The following is a 21014-nucleotide window of genomic DNA, read 5'->3' as shown; positions in this document are numbered from 1 at the left end:
AATTAATTTTAAAAAAAAATTGAAAAAAAAAGCAAGAAATGTTTTCAAATTAAGCGTCAAGTAAAAATTGTTGTTAGAGATAGCGATTTTGAATCTTAATGGTTAGGCTAGGTTTTAAGGAACCTGAAAAAATTTGATAGCGATTTCACTTGAATGAAAAACATTGTCTTTGACAACGATTTCCACTGCCTTATAAACCCAGTCTTGCCTTAAGCTTGTCTTCGCCTCGAAAGTTCTTGTCTTTGGCAGTGATTTTAATGTTGTTATTTTGATTTTCTTTTCTACAATACCTTACAAATAAATCCACGCATTAAAAATAAAATTCATATACCAATTATCATCACCTTTCTCATTCAAATTATTTAAGCACTCAACACATTTAACATATAACAATGTAAATAACTTATATATACATATATATATATACAATTGCTCATCAACTATAAAGTCATATATACTCAAATATATACAAGCTATAACTTAAGAATTAGTAGTGGCAGTATCGCCCTCATAAATGGTATATAGACTGAGATAAACTACAAGGGAACACTCACAATCTGATTGATTCTAAAGCCAAAAGTTATAGGGATGAAAATGAGATACATCTCGTCATGAGTGAGTCCAGGAGCCGTTAGAGGCGGAGTTAGTGTAACAACCCGAGTCTTAATCACCTTTAATAAAATACTTTTTCTGACATAGCGAATGACTTTTGACTAATTACTCGGTTATTTTGTCCTCAAACCAAAGGTTTAAGCAAACAATTCAAAGTTTTATAAATAAATACTTGAATAAATTAAAAAAAACTTTATTAAGATTTAGACAAAAGCCATTTTACGAATATGTTTAAAACGAATAAAATACTTAAATACATATATATTATTTACAATGAAAATCAAATATGCAATTCATCTCGAGAGAGAAGTTCTGACCACGCTTCGCTGCGCTACTATGATATCCAACTAACACCTGCAATACTTATAAATACACTATTCCTCAAGGGAGAGTTATTTAGAGTAGACAATAAAACTGTGTAGTATCAGCAACCACGACTGAGTAGTACACCAAACAATAAAACTTTTATAGCACCAAAAAGGGACTCTATATAGCACATAGCACTTCACATAAGTCAGAATAGATGGTGGAAATTGGGTCAGCTATTAAATCGAGTATGAAAACTTGCCAGTAATTATACAAGTATAGAAAATATATGCATTGCAATAAGTAATATGCAAAATTAAGTGCATCACAATAAACAATATGCAAGGTATCTAATGTAGTATAGGGAATTCATTTTTATTTGAGATTTATATATATTAAACTTCTGGTCCTTCTACTTGAGCACCAGGGCGTGATTCACTGACACTTCTGCTTGAGTGTTATGGCGTGGAATCCAAATATTTATTAAATGAATGCAACACACATGATCTTTGTTTGATATATGTAAGGGCCTGTTAGGATGAGATAAACCAGAACCTCTAACTTTGTAGGAGTCGTCATTCTTCCCCGGTTAATATTGCTCGAGCCACAGGTCAGGTTAATAATCTTACTATGCTTGCCGTATTTTACGTGCCGGAAAACACGTCCCACATTTTTTTACATGCCGAAAGCATGGTTCGACATTTCCTTACTATCAAGCCTTTTTATTAACATGTTACTGTTTTCAAATAAATGCAACATTACAATAATGCATACAATAGTAACAAAATTATAACAATTTATATATAAATAATCATTTATTATAAGATTAAACGATTTAATGGGTCTTTATAATTTATTTATAGATTAACATAATTATAATAATGTATATATAGATCCATAAGTCAATTCCATTTTAATACCAAGGTTTACACAACCCTTACAACGATGACAACTTATTTAATAATATTAAGCCATTTTAGCAAAACCACTTTGTTCCTTTGGGAACTTATGGACAGCTAAATACAATTCTACAAAAAATTTTGAAGAAACTTCAACTAGATGTTATTCTAGACGTCCTTTTCATTATGCTTTACTCTCAACCCAAACAAACTCGAACCTACACTTTAACCCACCCAATAAACCCAATAAAAAGCTTAGATGAGCCCAAAAACCATATTAGAAGATTACCCATTAAATTTCAAAGGTTTTGATTCCAATTTAAAAATCCCGTTTGATTTCAAGACACCTCGATACGAAAATGGGCATAACTCTCTCATACAGAAACCAAATAGAACGATTCAAGTGGCTACATGATACCATATGAGACAATCACTGTATTGTCCATTAATCTCCTCTCCCTGATCTCTGTAATCTTTATGTCCCACCCACGCCTTAATGTATCTCCGACGATGCACTGTCCAATTCACAGTAACCTTAGTCCACGATCGACCTCGTGCAACTTATAATGGTTAATGGTCTATTAGTGGTTCTGTACCCGTTTAACTACTTTAATAATGGCTAATCTCTCATTTCCTATGTTTATATTTAATTAAAAGAACAATATTACTCGCTTATTTGGTTTGAGAAATATTTTGTTAGGAACTTAATTTTTAAAATTTTAATTTCAAAAAACTTATTTAATTAAACTTACAAGATCATCACACAAAGGCTTAACAAATGCTACTAGTACCTAACTAAACATCCTAGGAATGGCGCTTTTTTACTTAAAAAAAAAAAACTCCTATTAAATAATCCATTTCAAGTAAAACGGTACTATTAAGTATTATTTGATTTACTGTATAACAATATAGTTCCTTATTTGGGATCTTGTTTTATTCATTTCGTCGCATATTTCATAATATCAAATTTTTATAATTTTTAGTGTTGTATTAACTTTAAATATAAACAATTTGACAAACATATTAAATTGTATAAAAATGTGTTTGGGGTAAATATTTTGGAAAGAAGGAAGTATTGAATAAAAAATAAGAGTAATTTTTTTTAAAACATGTGACATATAAGTCGTGATCGTGGATTGTCTCATGGAAAAAGTGGGTCTCTCGTTTTGTTGTATTTTCCCATTTCACAGAATGAAAACTTTATTGCAGCCTTGCAGGACACACTATATATTGTTGGTCACTGGTAATGTTGATTAGAAAAGTTTTAATATTATAATTTCTCTTTGTTTTTTTGAGTAATATTATAATTTCTCATTTGGTTAAGCTCGTTATGTTTTATTAGAATATTCCGAGAGATAAATATGAGAATGGTCTTTCATAAATATCTAACTTAAAATATTATCTTTTGAAATATTGTTATATTTATTAGAAAAGAGTGTCAAAAAGTACCTAATAAAAAAATTTATTTTTAAAAAAGTACTTAATAAAAAAAAACTTTACAAAAAATACCTAACAAAAAATTTTATTTTCAAGAGTATCAAGTAACAACCGGGGTTAAGTTTTTCGTTATCTTTTTTGTCCATCTTTAAAAAGTACCTAATAAAATTATTCTTTTTAAAAGAGTACCAATAACACAATATAATTTCTAATACAAACATAGCATCATATATACAAGTGGTCTTTGGATTTTCCCCCATATTATCCCCTTCATGTACGATGTATAAGTGGTACCATTCATCAATTTCACAGGATTTTAAAAAGGAAGGGATATTTTTATCATCTTTAATTTTACTTTTCCTATCAAATAAAGTGTACCCTTTTATACCAAAATCCTTCCCACATCATCCAAACCACAATCATTCTTAATCAAATGTGCAATTTCAAAGTAACAAACTTCTTCTTTTAATGTCTTAATCCTAAAACCCTTCCAATCATACACAATACTATTACATTTTGTTACAAAAAAAAATCCCGAATAAATCCTAATCTTAATAGGTTTCATGAGGTCACATAGCCTAAAACAAAGTAATTGAAAAAAAAATCAAAATCCAATCACAAATCCAACAAGAAGAATTAAAGTAAACGTGTAAAACTCAACAAGCAGAATTAAAGCAAAAGTGTAAAATTCAACAAAATTATGCCAAATTTTTGAACAAAAAAAAATTAGGGCAAAGTTACTTGAAAATTTTCGCAGAGGGAAGTGTGTGAAGATGAGTAAGGAAATACTAAAGGAAGAAGAACTTTAAATTTGCTAACAAATGGTTGCTTGGGCGAAAAAGATGGGGCATCCGTAATGAGGGTCTTCGAAACAGTGAGTGAGAAAGAAGATGGGGAATTATAAGAGAGAGAAAATATTTTGAATAAGGAATGAAATTGGGTCATTTTTTTCGAAGGGAAAAGACAAATGATAACGGAAAACTTAACTCTAGCCGTTACTTGGTAATCTTTTGAAAAGAAAATTTTTTGGAAATTTATTTTTTATTAGGTGCTTTTTTGAAAAAAAAAATTTATTAGGTGCTTTTTTGAAAAAAAAATTTATTAGGTACTTTTTAACAGTTTTTCCTATTTATTATAATATTTTTATAAATTATATCTTTATATATATATATATTAAGATCTGAATTATGCTTTGAAATTGTGAAAAAAAAAATACACCTCCTATTCGATGGGGTTTGCACTATTTTCCTTTTCAATTCGCCTCATCGATTTTGCTCAATTTTAGTCATGATTCATACTTTTTTTTAATTCTTATTTACACATTTAACTTATTTTTTCATCTCATTTACATTTTTCTACTTTCCCATAAGTATACACTTCTTCAATAAATAATGAACCTGTACCATAATGATCATCATCATACCTAATTATATATATAGTGTCTCTCGCTCATAAGAAAAATAATAAATTTATGCCATTTTTCATTATAATCCTTCAAAATGAAACTCAATTCTTATTTTTCGCCACGCTTTCCTTTTTATCGCCACCCCTATTTTAAATTAATTTAATAAAATGACGAAAATGCCTGTAGACTTAAAAATTTTAAAATTTCTATAAAACACTTCAAACTCACTCAATAACACTTTTATTACTTCAAAAACACACAAAATCTACACATAAAATTAATCGGAGCTCAAGTGCGACTGAAACCTAGGAGGAGTCGTTAACAAAAACTTGAGGTAATTTCTATTTTAATGTAATTTAAAACTAAAAAAAATTATGAGTTGCACAAAAATTGCGACTAAACCTAAGTGGAGTCACACAAAAAGTGCGATTGAACCTAGGAACAGTCGCACTTTTTGTGAGACTCCTCCTAGGTTCAGTCGCACTTTTTGTGCGACTCCACCTAGATTCAGTCGTAATTTTTTTTTTAATTTTGATATTCCTTTTGTTTATTTAATTTATTTTTTAAGTTATTATTATTTAATAAATGTTGTAATAAATTATTTTATTTTAATATATTATCATATTATGATAATATTATTATAATAATTAATTTTGAATTTAAATAATTTATTTAAATGTTTAATTATTTTTTAATATAATAATAATATGTTAATTAAAATTTAGTTGGTAATTATTTTTTAATATAATAATTGTTAATAAAATTTTATTTTAGTTGTTTAATTATTTATTAATATAATAATTGTTTATTTGTTTATATGTGTGAAATATTTTAGTTGTGAATAATTTATATGATTGTAAGTGTTTATTAAATTTTCTTAAATGTTTATTAAATTAATATTGTAAGTGTTACTAAAATGAATATAACTTAATGTATTTTTTTATGCTTTTAATTTTTTATTAATAGCTTATTAAAATATGAAAATTGTAGTAAATGACTGAAAATCAGAGAAAAGAAAAAGACTTTATTAGAGGGTTATTGTGCGGGAATAGTTCTAGGCCGAGTTTATTGAGAGGGGGGTTATGGGTTCTGTAAGGCGAGCTAGGCAGGAACAGGCGGCCAGACATAGTCAGGCCCAACGTTCGAGTACCCTAGACCATGTGCGTAGTCGCTTTGAGCGCCAGACTAGCCTGCGTAGTAATACGGTCAACTCAGGTGATGATGATATTGATTACGACGAGTCTGTCAGTCGGGAAGAGTCTGTCAGTCAGGATGAGTCTGTCGGGCATCCTGTTGATTGGACGCTCGTCAGAGGGCATGTAGGACAATTTAAGAATAGAGGGCATGGCATGGCTGGCACTTTTGATCACGCAGGATTCAGCCAGGTTGAGGATGCGGCTCCACGAAGGAGGAGGCGCTCACAGTCCGTGGATATGACTGGTTGATCACATCACCCCAGCCTGGGGGCCCTGTTGACACCAGTTTAATACCCAGCTACGGTGGGCAAGTAGCGAAGGTTATATTTGAGGGATGAGATTCACGCCTCCGATTTTGGATTGTCACCCTAGGAAGAGGACGTTGGAGGCGATCATCAGACCGCAGGACATGTCTGATGAGCTGTACGGGGTGTTACCTGCCACTCCTCTAGGTCGTCTGCCGTACATAATGCACCATCACATTGATAGTGCTCTTATTACGGCCTTTGTGGAGAGGTGACAGCTTGATACCAACACCTTCCACATGCCATAGGGGAGATGACCATAATGTTGCACGGCGTGCAACGCATTTTAGGAGTTGGCATTGACGATTCACTTTCCGCTAAACCTACTAATGGTGAGTGGAAGCTTGGCCTGGCCGGTCTGTTTGGGGAGCCAATTTCGGAACTGCGTAAGAAGGGGTACTTTATCAGCGGGAGCATTAACGTTGGTGAAATGTTGCAGCTATGCCGCCGTTCTCAGTCTCTAGAGACTCAAACTACTACGTACTACATGGCTATAGTGGGTTCCACGCTGCTGGTGGATAAGACTAGAGTCGGGATGCGGCCTCACCCTATACTTGCTATGAGTGCTGATCAGGATGAGATTGCGTAGGGTGCAGTGACACTGGCTAACATGTATCGCCAACTGGATATGGCGACAAGGACTGGGTGCAGACTATTGCTGGTTGTCTGACACTGTTGCAGGCATGGATTTATGAGTACTTCCCATCCTTCCGCCCCCATCCTCGTCAAGCTGATATGCCTAACAAGACTAGGGGCAGAGAAGTGGTCCCCGCAGAAGCCAATTCGTGAGTTGAGCAGACTGAGAGACAGTAGGAGTATACTGGACTCTATGACAAAGACACAAGTTTTGTACATGACCTCACACATCGTTATATTAATTATTTTAATTTTATATTATGTTGTTTATGTTAATTTTCTTTGTAAGCAGGTGGAATGGACTCCGTACATGACTTCTCCTAGGGATTTATTGAACGAGCACCCACGCACTGCCTATATCGGGGGTATCACCTGTTTTGATATCGTGGAGGTGTTTTTGCCTGAGAGGACAGTCAGACAGCTTGGTTTTGTACAGGCTATTCCCCCCCCCCCCCTCCGTTGAGACCTACCCAAGCTCTGCGACCAGCACAGGGTTCCTATTCAGTGACATTCGCTTCTCCGTCTATGCACACGGAGATGTGGAGTAGGCTCCCCTATTGTGCTCATGTTGGTAATCAGGCACTGCGTCGAGCATTTGTTCCATCAGAGGCTTTCCCTGAGTATATCGACTGGTTTAGAGCGTTTTCCCACACATTTCTCATCCCCGGTGAAGGACCTACTGCTGTGTTTGGTGCAGCGGATAACAAAGTTGAATAATTAGTGTTTCTATTTATCTGTTTCATTTTTATGTGTCATTACCGAAATTGTTGTCTAATTTTTTGGTAATACAATTGTTTTGTTTGTACAGTTTGTAGCTGAATTTCCAACTCAACTCGCGCCATTGCTTAGGATGCCAGCTGTTGTTAATATGACGCCCTAGGAAAGACAGGCTGCTGATTTGTATTTGGATTAACTTAGAGATTTGTTTGACGAATGGAAAGAGTTTAGAGGGCACAACCCTTCATAGACATTTATGTTTATATTGATGAAGAATTTGTCTTATTATGCATTGCGTTTGATTCACTAACATATTTATTCACGAACTTAATTATGGAATGAATACTATAAATACAATTACTATAATGAATACAATTAATAAAATGAAAACACTAAATACAATCAACGCGCAGGCTACACAACATTGTACTATGGAGTATCTAAATTAACTGCATCTTCGGTGGTGTTATTATGTTGTGGTCGTTGTACGCCGCACAGTCTATTCCAAAGTGATATCCTGTTGCGACATTGTCTCTCTAAATCTCTACATGAATTGTTAGCTGCTGCTCTCCAATTTTGCTGGACTGGCGGCAGTGGAGATGAATCATCGTTCATTAAAAGCTAAGCATAATGATTCACGTTCACCCAAAGAATATGTACAAGTTTATTAACGTCATGCATTCCCCTTGTTCTCCTTGCCGGAAGCACTAAACAATTATACATTGGATTACCATCGGCAAAGCTATAATACGCAATTGCAATGTTAAGAAACGTTGGTGCAGAATACAATGCTGTCATTTCCATCCAGTGACTGTACGGGGCAGGTCCTTTTCTATGGGCACCAATTCTGTATATAGCATTCTCCACCAACTCTACTAATAGATACACGCGTGCATATTGATCTCTATGCGTTTCCATTTCCAAACTCATTGCACGTCATAAAAGAGGCTATGCCTCCTCGCCCCCTAACTCTGTGACGGCAATAGCTCTAAATCCACAGTTTCCGTCACCTCTAACATCAATTCAATCAAACAGGTACGGCAAAAGAATATACGGAATGTGATTTGACCACGGAAAAAGTGAAAAATCACGACCTGCTGAGCCATATGAAAAAATAACAGTATATAAATATCATTCAGTTGATATAAAACATATATGATTATAGGAAAGGAAATACGGGTACCAGATAAGTTGAAACTGAAGTTAATTCCAACTGACGTTTGGTTTGATCGGTTGCTAGATCTACCACTAGATCTCCCGCGTGATAAAGATCTGGATCCTCGACCCCTTGAGGATGATCTACTGTACTCGAACGCACTTTTGTTTCTCCTAAGGGTTCTGCTTGTCGTTGGTCTTCCCTTCCTTGGTGGACTTGCTTGTGGTTCAGGTATATCGGTTATTATCAGGGTGTAGTTCATGTTCAAGTACCTGAGACATGCGTCGTACAACTATGGGGTCGGCTTTTAAAACTTCATCCACCAACGATTGAAAGTACTCTTTATCATCGGCGTTTGCGTGCCGTACTTATTCATTGGCGTCTTCTTCTGCCTCTAAGTACTTTAACGTTTTCCAAAATGGATGTATATCGTCCAAGTACAACGAACCATGAGACTTGATTGACAAGTAACAGTAACACGCGCAGGGTAATCCGTGGGTTCTTTCAAGTACACAACCGCATTTGTCAAAAACATAAATCTCCAAGTTTAACATCCGGTTGTGCTCCATCATCAATTGTTCCAAGGCAAATATGGAAACATGACGATACAACGGTTTCAAAAAATTAAGTCGCGACGTCCTTGAAATCGAATTCATAGATTCCTTCAGAGCTTGTCTTATCGTCGATTGCTGATTCGTTATTCGTGTGTGTGCCCTTTTAAAGAGGGTATCAAATTAGCTATTACTGCTACCCAGGTAGTACTTGAAGGAAGAGTGTTGGCTTTCAACTCTACTGCGTATTCTGGTTACCCAAGTGCAAACAGTCATTCGTCCACACACGCACAAATTTCTCTTTGTGAGGAATCTAGTTCCAGCCAAATATCGCACAACCTCATGTTCCTAGTCGACCAAGTAGACACAATCTCTTCCCATCTGTTTTCAAATTTCGTAAGACTGTTAACCAAGGGGTTCCATTTTGTTTGCCTGAATATCTGCCCCTGTTGATTTCTCTTGCCGCTGCATAATTTGTCAACCATGTTCTCCACGTCATTGCCAATATGCCATACCATAATAAATATTTTACATCTACATTAAATAGAAATTTAAAATTAATTGAGATATATATATAGTATATAGATCGACAATAATTAATCATTAAAATCTGTTTACCTGGAAAGACAACACGAATAGCTGCAGACAAACCCTCTTCTCGATCCGTTACGATTACGTTAGTCGTCTGAACTCTGCCGTAAATATCCCTCAACCTCTCCAACACCCAAGAATAAGACACAGCCGCCTCATCTCGCATCAAACAGAACACAACCAAGAAGTTGTGATTGGTTGGCGTCATTCCAATTATTTCGCAAATGGGCCATTTTTGCTTATTAGTTTTGTACATTGTGTCTATCAACACAACATGGGGCCACGTACGTATCATTTGCATTGATGTTGGATTTGCAATCAATAATCTACTCAACTGCCCCTCACTATCCAAGTCTGTCCAAACTACATAATTATGCTCTATGGCCATATATAGACAGTGTTGAAGAAAAGTCCTACCATCCATTTCTTCTCTCCTTATTGACTGTCTTACATTATAAATTTGATTCATACTAGCAAAAAAACCAGGAAAATTCCTTCTAATTGAAGTCATTATAAATGTTGGTTGCATGCTAGTTGCACTAAAATCTCGTATGTGCTACCTAATATCGACAGTCATCCTATTTACTCTTATTTGACAATCTCTATACACCAAGAACGGGTGGTTATGTCTTCCTTTTCACCAGGAAACACTCTTATCGTCCAAGGTCTTTCCCCTAGTTTACAACTACTTCCTAAAATCATAAATTTACACCCACAAGCCCTACTTTTGGAACCAGGTCGGACAATATTGTCTAAGTTATGCAAATCACCCCTTATATTACCATAGCGGTAACATCTTAAATACAAACTCACTCTAAAACGTCCTTTTTCTTTTGTTTATATAAAGCACGTGTAAATTGAAAACCAATTCTTAGTGCTATCTCATCAGCCCAAGCATGCAAATCATCTACAAAATCAAATTTTCCTATCGGTAACAAATCTATCAGAGTAATCTACATTATTCCCAAAGTTTTCAAACTTCTGCAAATATAAATTTATTCATAATAATTAAAAGATTAAACTATTTAATATATTAACAATATCAATTAGTTTAATAATTCAAATTTCTATATATTAACAATATCGATACAAAAATATGAAATAAAAAATTTTACTAAATAAAATACATATATAAAATAAAATAAATTAAAATAACATTAATAAATAATTTAAGTAAACACAAAAATATAAATAAATATATGAGTAAATAAAATAAGTTACTATAATATTTAATAAATAATAATAACTTAAAAAATAATTATAATTAATAAAAAGAATTATTTTTTCAAAAAAAAAATTCCAGAACCCCCGAGTCGCTCAAAAGTTGCGACTTGACTTAGGAGGGGTCACACATTTTGTGTGACTGAGGGTTCTGAAATTTTTTTTAAATTTTTTTGAAAAATTTCGAATCGATTAATTACTTACCGAATCGTTATCATGCTCGTTTTGGTTCGTCATTGTTATTCGATGTACACTTTTAGCTTTTTTAAGTTAACATAGTGTTTTTAGAGAGTTTTAAAGAGATGTTATAGTTTTTGAGTTCGAAAATTATGCAGGGACAATCTTAAAAATTCATTATATATAGGGCGGCGATAAAATGAAAAAGATGGCGATATTTAATAATACCCAAATGAAATTGCACTGTTTCTATCATTGGACTTCATTTCACTACTTTCTCTTTGTACTTTCTATTTGCACAATTATAGCTAACTATCTAATTTTCAATCAAAAGCAAATAAAACTACTTCCTCTGTTCTATGTTAGAAAAAAATCACATTATTCATTTATAACTCTTAATTTTTGATTAGTTTTTAATCTATAAGTTAAAACATAATCAAGTGAAATCTTGTTTGATTCGTCTCTTTGTAAAGATTATTAATATTAAATTTTTATATTTGTTATTATACATGATTAGAGATATCAAAAATTAAATTAGTACATTAAACTGCATAAAAAACAAACATTACAAGTAAATTTAAACAGACATATACCCCTATTTTTCCGTTTTCTTTATTTATTTATAAAAAATGCACTCGTGTAAAGTGTAAACCCATGCGAGACAGAAGTAGGAGACTACCCTAGAAAAGAGATAAAAAAAGAGAGATTATTACAGCATAAGCGTGATACATTATGGCCTATAAGAAATCAATAAATGTCGTACAATCGAGAAGGGTTGGAGTGGTGTACAAGATATTCAACCCTTGCGCTACACGAGGGGCACTAAAAAAATAGGCGGTGGTCAGTATATGCATTAGTGGGTAAAAATAGTTAAAAAAAAATTACACTATCCCGCACAAGACAAAATTAAGGGTGGAGGTTTTTTGTTCCTAAAAGATACAGATAAATCATATTCGTTTCCCAGTGAAAGAGTAAAGAGAGATGCGCGTAGTCAAAAAACCCACCAACTAATACAACAAGTGATTTTAAGCAGGATTGACCCCATAAGGGGGTAAGAGAGGCTTGTGACTCGGACCCATCTAAAAATACTAAAAAAATAACGCTTTAATAGTTAATAGTAGTTATAAGGCAATAATTAATATTTTGGCTCGAGCCTCAACAATCTTGGGTTAGCGTCGTTTTCAAGCAAAGTTTAGGAAGTTGTGAAAAATCTTTTATTAAATAAAGAAAGAGAATATAACGTATGGATGATATTAAAAAGAAGGAAAATTATCAGAAATAATACAATCTTTTGCTTATTTTCATACAATAATATCAACTTTTAATTAATCATGACTAATACTAATTTAAAGGATGTTTTCCTAGAATATCCCTAACATGTTAAAAATCAAAAATAAGAGATTATATGACAATAAAAAATTGGTATATTAGTTGATAAACAAAAGTTGATATTATTCCAAGAAAAAAACCCCTAAATTCGTGTTATTTATTTTTGATCAAAAGTTGGTATTATTGTAGGGAAGTTAACGAAAAGTTGTATTATTCAGGATAATTTTTCCTATTTAATTATGTGGTTGAGATGAAAAGAAGGTGGTGGAGTCTATTTCCAATTTAAAAAATGACGTAAAATAACTGTGACAATCTAAATGGTGTAAATTGAGTGGGATGTAGGGAGTACTTTTTTTTTATCAAGTTGCTCATAATAGTGTTCAAAATAAAATATTAGTCAAATCAACTACTCCAATTAGCTACAAGCTTCAGCTATCAGACATTTATCAAGCGCAGCCCTTAAAAAATCAAATAAGGAATAATAAACTATATAGGTGTCTCATAGTGAAGCCGTGATTCTTTCTAAAGAATTTAATTTATAATATTTAATAATATTATATTTGTATTTTTATGACGTAGCCATAATATATGTCTATAAATGGAGGACAATAAGTTATGAATAAACATAGTCCATTGGGCATATAAAATAAAACAAAGAATAAGTTGGTCTAATTGAATATGGAAGGTAGTCAGATAATTTGTGTTGTATTGGTGATAATATGTACACAAATTGCATATCAAATAATAAAAAGTTTACGGTGGAGACCCAAAAAGCTTGAAAAAAATTTGAGAGATCAAGGATTTGGCGGAAATCCATATAATTCTATTCATGGAGATTTGCCAGAAATCACCCGTCTTAGTCGTTCTGCTCTTTCTAAACCCTTTTCTTCTTTGTCCCATGATCTTATGCCTAGGATCATGCCTCTTGTTCATCAAATTGTTCAAAAATATGGTATTTTCTTCCTTTACTTTTTTTAAATTTATATCATTAATATTTTATTCTAAACTTTTCAATTTTAAATAATTAGCTTCTGAAAATCTCGCTTTTTATTACTCTTTACAACTTATGACGATATAAGATTTTACCATTAATGTCTATGTCATCATATAATCAATGTTTGTAATTTTTTATAGCTAAGGATCATTTATTATTAATGTGTTTTATTCTTTTGGTTAATTTAGTAAAATAGTTTTTTTTTTCAGTTAAAAAATTAGTAGCTTAAAAACTTAGAGCATACACAATGATATCTTATGAAATATGTTGAAGTAGTTTGCTCATTACGATAAATTAAAGATGGTGTACACCCTATATAAGTTATTTTTAGCCTTTCGTCCATTACCATGTGAATTTAGGATGGAATACTTTTAATTTATGAAATGTGTGCATCTCGTATTTTTCAAATTATATGGTGATATTGACAATAGTTGTAAATATAATTATCTGAATATATTTCATTAGCAAGTCTTGTATGAGATCATTTCACCATTAGACGAGTTCATAAAAATAGGTTATTAGTAAAAAAAAATCATAAAAAAAAATAAAATCCGCATTTACACATGTATGCGAAACAATTTTTTAAGGAGTTTGAAATGAACTAATTGAAACCATCCCACCGTGAAACGACGTGAATAAAAAAATTAGTGATATAGATAATAATTAAAAATGTAATGATGTTGCAGGAACAAAGTCATTTATTTGGTATGGAAGAAGACCAAGAATAAACATAACAGATCCTGAATATATAAGGGAGATATTCACCAAGTATGAGGTGTTCCAGAAGGAACGTCCAAGGAGAACCGGATCTTTTGGTCTCGTCATGCGAGAGGGTGAAGATTGGGCCAAAATTAGAAGAATTCTTAACCCTGCTTTTCATGTTGAGAAATTGAAGGTATTCTTACTTAGCATATCCTATTTTTTACTTTTCTTATGATTTAAAAATGTTCACTGTACGCTTTCGTATGATATTATTTGACACCAAGCCAATCATGATATGTTTCCTTAACTCACTTGAGTTTTTAGTTTTCATTTGCATGACATTTTTTTCAATTCACTTTAATTATTAGAAACTTTGAATACTTCCTCATGAGTTTAACACACTTGGAATTTGTTATTCCTAATATGTACTTGAAGAACGAAATTAAAAAAACAAGTAAATTAAAAGAATACGTTGATAATTTTAAAACACAAAATGAATTTATAAATGAGATCATGCTAAAATAAAATAGCTTAAATTCAAAGAGAAAACATTTTGTCCATTATTTGTTACCTTTGAGGCCTATAAGCTAGCCTAACTGAGATTATTAAAGTATTTCCTCTATTTTAATGAAATTGCATTAAACAAAAAAAATATATATTAAATAGGGTGACTCTAGGAGTAATATTTATTTCTTTCTTTTTGAAAGGAGTAATATTTATTTCTTTAGTGTACTAATTGTAGTATTTTTATTTTATAAAAAGTATTTTGCGAATAACAGTCTTAAAGTTTAGTAATTTTTTAAATTACAGTCTTAATGTTTATTTTTTGCGAATTATAGCCATTAAAATATCAAAATTTATAAATTTAGGCTAAAAATCTAGATATTCGACCAATTAATCTAAAATTTCGATCATCAAATAGTCGAAATGCTTTATTTTAGTTTAAATAAAATTTAATACTTTAATAGCTATAATTCATAAAAAATAAATATTAAAATTATAATTCATTGATTAAATGAAAAAATAGATTGAAAAAAATAAAACAATGCAAGTTGAAAAAACAAAAGGTGGCACGAACCACGTGGGAGTAATTCAAAGTGACACACCCAAATCAAGTAGGCCCACTATTTAAATAATGACATCGTTGATTATGTTGTCTCTACACCTGTCGTTAAGTGTTTGGTGAGTCCCAAGATCTGGGAAAGATGTGAAGATTGAGATTCTCACAGATGACCCAACTTGCAAGTGACCCGGTATCGTTTCTGGCTCTTCAGTCTTCTCTATTATTTAATTTTTAGAGAAAAATAATTGATAGAATCCTAATACTAGTTTAACTACAAACCTAGGAATTTTCCTCTTAACATATACAGTACACACGTGTCTATAAAATACAAATGAAGAGCCTTAGTCAAAAACTGTAATTTATAAAGTTCACAAGTCATCTTTATATGGTAGAATTTTATAAGGCGTGAATTTTGTGGTTTTTTATATATTTTTTAAATTTTTGTTTTTTTGTGTTGATTTACAAATTACGTTGATAGATTAGAAATTTATGAATACAAGCTACTCAACCAAAACATTAACCGGAGTATTTGTATCATATTTTGGTGTCCAACCTAATAATGCTCTATTTGTTGTTTAAAATTATTCTACAAGATATGTTTACGTAATTAAGAAAACTAGAATTTTTCAGATGGTAAATATATTATTTAATTAAATAGTATTCGATGGAAGAAAAGTGAAAATATTATAATAAAATTAATGGAAAATATATGGGAACTATAACTATTAGAAAACGATTGAATAATGTTAGTAGGAAATGTGTGAAATCATAAACAATATAAAATATTAAAGTAATATTAATAGAAAATATGTGGAGACCATAAACGTTATTAAAATATTAAAATGAGCATGAATAAAATTAATTAAGTCAGAAATTTCATAATATAAATAGAAAGAATTTTTAGGAAAACAATAAATATAACAACATAAAATGAGTAAATGAAAAATGAGAATCACTCTAAGGAAACGGAGGCAATAAGAAATATTTTTCAATTATTGCATTTGATTGTACTCTCAGTAAAAAATATTGTACTAAGTCCATACAAAACAATTGACAGATATTGTACTTGTCAACTAAAATGAGTAGATTGGTACTCTCTCATTGTCTATGAGATTGCAATACTAACGATTAACACAAATATAATTAAGAGATCGAATACCATTAAATTATACGGATAGAATGAAAGAGTTAAGGACTCTATCTAATATAAAAATGTTATAAGTTTAAAAAATATATTAAAATAAAAACATGACAAGGTGAAGAGGGAGTGGTTTCTTTTAAAGTAAGTAAATCTTAGTAATTAGACCATTTGTTTTTCAAAGTGAGCTACTGGATCGAATCCACCATCAAACTTATTATAAGTTAATGCAATTTGAAATTTACCTAAATTCAATTGCTAATTAGCTTGTAAGCAATAACCAAAAATCCGTCATTATTGTCAAACTTTTTTATTTCACGTCATTATTTTTAGTGGAGACTTATTGTATTTTTAGTTAATTTTTGTATTTTGAATTGATATATAGTTCATTGATATAGTATTTTAAAATACTTTTAGGAAAAAAATGAATAATAAAGTATTCTTTAAAAATGCTTGAATGGTATAATTGTTCGACTTGAATATAATACAAACCCGGCACAATTCGACTTAAAATTAACTTGATCTAAAAACGATTCGATCTAAAATAATTTAACTGAAAGTAATTCGGTCCTCAAGACAGAACCCTACTAGAGTAAAAATTAAAAAAAGTGATGGATATACTTGAAAAAAATATGGCTAAACGACAATAAAAAATCGCGATGAAAATAAATTTGGAAAATAAATTTGTGTAGCTTTAGCTTAGTTGTAATTCTTCATTATTTGTTGTGATATATGTTGACTTGGTTATCTAACAAAATAAATCACTAATTCTTAATGAGTCCGTCTTATCATAAGATGATTTTAATTTGTCAGTTCAAACTATTAAAAAAACTGCATTCTGTATAATTGTTAATGCAAATTTTATAGTTTTTTAATGTTCTTTTTACTAATAGTCTGCTTATATGAATCTGTTTCACGATGAGACGGTCTCATACAAGAATTACTAAAAAAAAAGCTAAAGAAAAAAAAAGAGTTGAGTGTTTAATTTGTGTTTGTAGAGCATGTTGCCAATAATGCAGCTAAGTTGCGAGACCATTCTAAAGAAATGGGACGAAATGGTGGAAAAAGAAGGGTCAGCAGAGATTGATGTGTGGTGTTATCTAAGCAGCATGTCAGCAGATGTGATTGCCAGAGCTGCTTTTGGCAGTTCTTATGAAGAAGGCAAGCGTTTATTTAAGCTCCAAGATCAACATGCTGATCTTTCCTTTCAAGTCCTTAGATCTGTTACTAATTACCTTCCTGGATTCAGGTTAGCTATCCATATCCCAAAACAGTGAATAAAAAAAAATGAGCTTTTTTTAGAAAAAAAGAATTTTCAAAATAAGCATTGGGATATTTTCATTTTTTAAATAAACATCGTTGTGTCCAAACCTAAAGTCGAGACTTGTTTGCTGTTAGAAGAGAAGAACATGTTAAAAGGAAAAAATATCAACACGACTTTATTCGTTGTCAGTAACAGCAGACAAAATAAAGATATTGTTGTGGACTCTAAAAAAACACAACAAATATTAGTTCGCTGTTGACAATGGCGAACTAATAAAAATGTTTGACTAAATTTTTTCCCTTTTAAAAAGTATTACATTGTTTTCCTTTTATTTGCTGATACTAATAGTGAACAAAACACATTGTTAAATATTTTTTGACTTTCAATATGTTCTTCTCTTGTTCGTTGTTAGTAACATCAAACAAATTCTGACTATAAGCTTGAACGTAAAAACATTTATTTTAAAAATTGAAATTTACCCCGAAACTTATTTTGAGATTTTTTTTATAAAAAAACTCATTTTGTTCATTTTTTTGTCTATATCTATCATTTCCATCCATCTATATTAAAATTTATTTTGGAATGCATGAATAAGACATGTATATGTATATGTATATTTTCAGCGAAATAGCAGCTAAATTCAACCGAAAGAAGATAAAAGTGGATGAAGAGATCGACGAAATAGTGAAGAGTTTAATAGGGAAGAGAAAAGAATCACTAAAAACAGGTGACTACAAGTACAAAGATGACTTATTAGGGATCATGTTGGAGTCTAATGAGAAAGAAATAGAAGAGCATGGAAGTGGTATGACAATGGATGATGTTATGCAAGAATGTAAATTGTTTCATTTAGCTGGAGAAGATACCACTGCTGCATTGCTTACTTGGACTATGTTGTTATTGAGTCAACACCAAGATTGGCAAACCAAAGCTAGGGAAGAAGTCTTGCAACGTTTTGGCAAGGATCAAGTTCCTGATTTTGATGCCCTCAATCATCTTAAAATTGTAAGTCATCAAGTCGTATGTGTTGGGGTATATAACATATCATGGGCCTTAACCATCAGCTTAAGCTTTTGGTTGAGTTGGTTCCTTAATATGGATTCATCGCTAGCGTGACAAGAGATTATGTGTTCGTATTAATCTCAACCACTCTTTTTTAAAGTGAAATGTTCAGCGTCAGGTATGAAGAGACCTTGTGTTGCATCTAGAGGTGTTCAACGGGGCGTGTCGATCAAATAGGTCAAGGGTCTGGTCACATTTTAACGGGTTATTAGCGGGTTGGGTCTATAACTGGTCGGGTCATTAATGGGCCTTGTTGTAAAGGGTCGGGTTGGGTCGGATAATTATAGGAATTGATTGTGGAAAAACAATTTGCCACTTTTTTTAAATATTTTTACGTGATATTATTATATATATAGGTGGGTCGATCCGACGGACCATAAAGTATAATAAAAAAATTATTTTATGAACTTTTTAAAAGCGAGTCAAAGTAGGTCGGGATTAAACGGGCTTGACCCGCTCCGATCCGTTTAACATGACCCGCCCTGCTCCAACCCATTTAAATTTTGACCTGCCCTGACCCGTTTAACATTTGACATGACCCATCCCCCCCGCCTCGGTTTGTTGAACACCCCTAGGTGCATCCATACTTTTAGCCCAATCTTTTGTGAGAGATCGTGTTAGAGCGTATAGAAAAACTAACGATCCCTTGAATTGAAATGAAATTTCTTGTGCAGGTGCCTATGATTCTAAACGAAACCTTAAGATTTTACCCGCCCGTGACCTCTATGTCCCGAATCATCAAGAAAAATGCGCAACTAAAAAGGTTGTCCTTGTTGCATGGGACCGAGCTTAGTTTGCCAACAATCATGGTCCATAGAGATCCAAATATATGGGGTAATGATGCAAATGAGTATAATCCTGGTCGATTTGCCGAAGGAGTCTCCAATGCAGCTAAAGTCTCGGGTTCCTTCTTTCCATTTGGGGGTGGACCTCGAGTTTGTATTGGACAAAATTTTGCCTTGCTCGAGGCTAAGCTTGCTTTGACAAGGATACTTCAACGCTTCTCATTTGAGCTATCTCCATCTTATATCCATGCTCCTCGAGCTCTTGTGAGCTTGGAACCTCAATTTGGGACTCCTCTCATCTTACACAAGATCTAAATGATTTAATATTGCAAATGATCTGGATCATATTTAAGGTCTTTTAAGTAATGTTGATCTAGATGATTTATTTAGTACGTAAGCTTATTAAATAAACTAATTTATCTTTATGTTATCCCTTTTGTCTTGATTGATATTTGTATGTTTTGTTAGTGGAATTGTGGAAATTATGTCACTTTTTTATGACTATATATGATGTTCTATTAATAGAAGTTGGGCTTATTTTCTTTTCAATCTTCATTTGATGTGTTCTTTTGAAAATGTAATGCATTGTTTTATTAAAAGCCAACTTATATATTGTTTTACTTTATTTGATTTTTGATTTGGAAATTAAAGTTATGCTAAATAGCCAAAAAAAACATACAAATTAGAAGGTAAGAGCCAAAAGATCCAAAACTTTTTAGAGTATATAACCTCATCAATTATAGTGTAATATTCAACATCATGTTTAAACGAGGACCTATATTGCATTTAGTGTTAGAGTTTATAACATACTATGAGTCTTCAACCATCAATATAAACTTTTGGTTGAGTTTGTTTATAGACAAGAATTGTATCCTATAAATAAATCTTGAGCTCGGACCTAAACAACCCGACTCCTAACTTGAAACTAAACCACCTCACAGAGTTGTATTTGACCCAGGGCGGGTGGGGCAAAGGCCCAAAGCCTCATATTTCAAAAATTCGGTAGGTTTAAATTTACTTTTAAATATTAAAAAAAACTTAAAGAATTAAGAGTGATTGTGGAATATTATCGGCATGTAATGTTCACAATTCATAGAATTAAAGGGATTGCAATTTGGGAGAGCTTAGTACTCAGTATTTAAGAATCAGGTTATATTGCTCCATATCAATTTTACTTATATTATTAACAATTCGTCTTGTATGAGACCGTCTCACTGTAAGACGACCTTAAAACAAGAAGCCCATAAGGTAAAGTTTCTATTATTGTTTTATTTAACTCAAATATGAGGCATGTCTCACGGTGAGACCGTTGCATTTAAGAATTTGTGATTAACATATTATTATAATGTTGCCACGAAATGTGAAAAAAGGAAAAAAAATGAATTCAATAAATAAAAGAATCACAAAGTAATTTAGCTTTTCGTGGATCCGATGAAAAACATTATTAGGATAGTAATGGAAAATTTTT

At 32.0% G+C, this 21014-nt stretch overlaps 1 protein-coding gene across 1 annotated transcript; it reads left to right on the top strand.

Moving 5' to 3' along the window:
- Positions 1–13140: 13140 nt before the first annotated feature.
- On the top strand, positions 13141–20166 carry LOC130815417 (cytochrome P450 CYP72A219-like). Its single transcript, XM_057681882.1, has 5 exons — positions 13141–13490; positions 14219–14427; positions 17434–17684; positions 18323–18704; positions 19436–20166. Exons 1-5 carry the CDS (start codon positions 13217–13219, stop codon positions 19859–19861), a joined length of 1542 nt encoding a protein of 513 aa, XP_057537865.1. The 5' UTR covers positions 13141–13216; the 3' UTR covers positions 19862–20166.
- Positions 20167–21014: the final 848 nt, after the last annotated feature.

This window comes from Amaranthus tricolor, chromosome 6 (genome assembly GCF_026212465.1).
Source record: "Amaranthus tricolor cultivar Red isolate AtriRed21 chromosome 6, ASM2621246v1, whole genome shotgun sequence".
NCBI lineage: Eukaryota > Viridiplantae > Streptophyta > Magnoliopsida > Caryophyllales > Amaranthaceae > Amaranthus > Amaranthus tricolor.
This window is presented reverse-complemented; position numbering and strand designations above follow the sequence as displayed.

Coding starts and splice junctions, on each gene's coding strand:
- LOC130815417 (XM_057681882.1), top strand. CDS start 13,217: ATGGAAGGTAGTCAGATAATTTGTGTTGTATTGGTGATAATATGTACA. Junction 13,491..14,218: donor TCAAATTGTTCAAAAATATG/GTATTTTCTTCC, acceptor ATGATGTTGCAG/GAACAAAGTCATTTATTTGG. Junction 18,705..19,435: donor CCCTCAATCATCTTAAAATT/GTAAGTCATCAA, acceptor TTTCTTGTGCAG/GTGCCTATGATTCTAAACGA.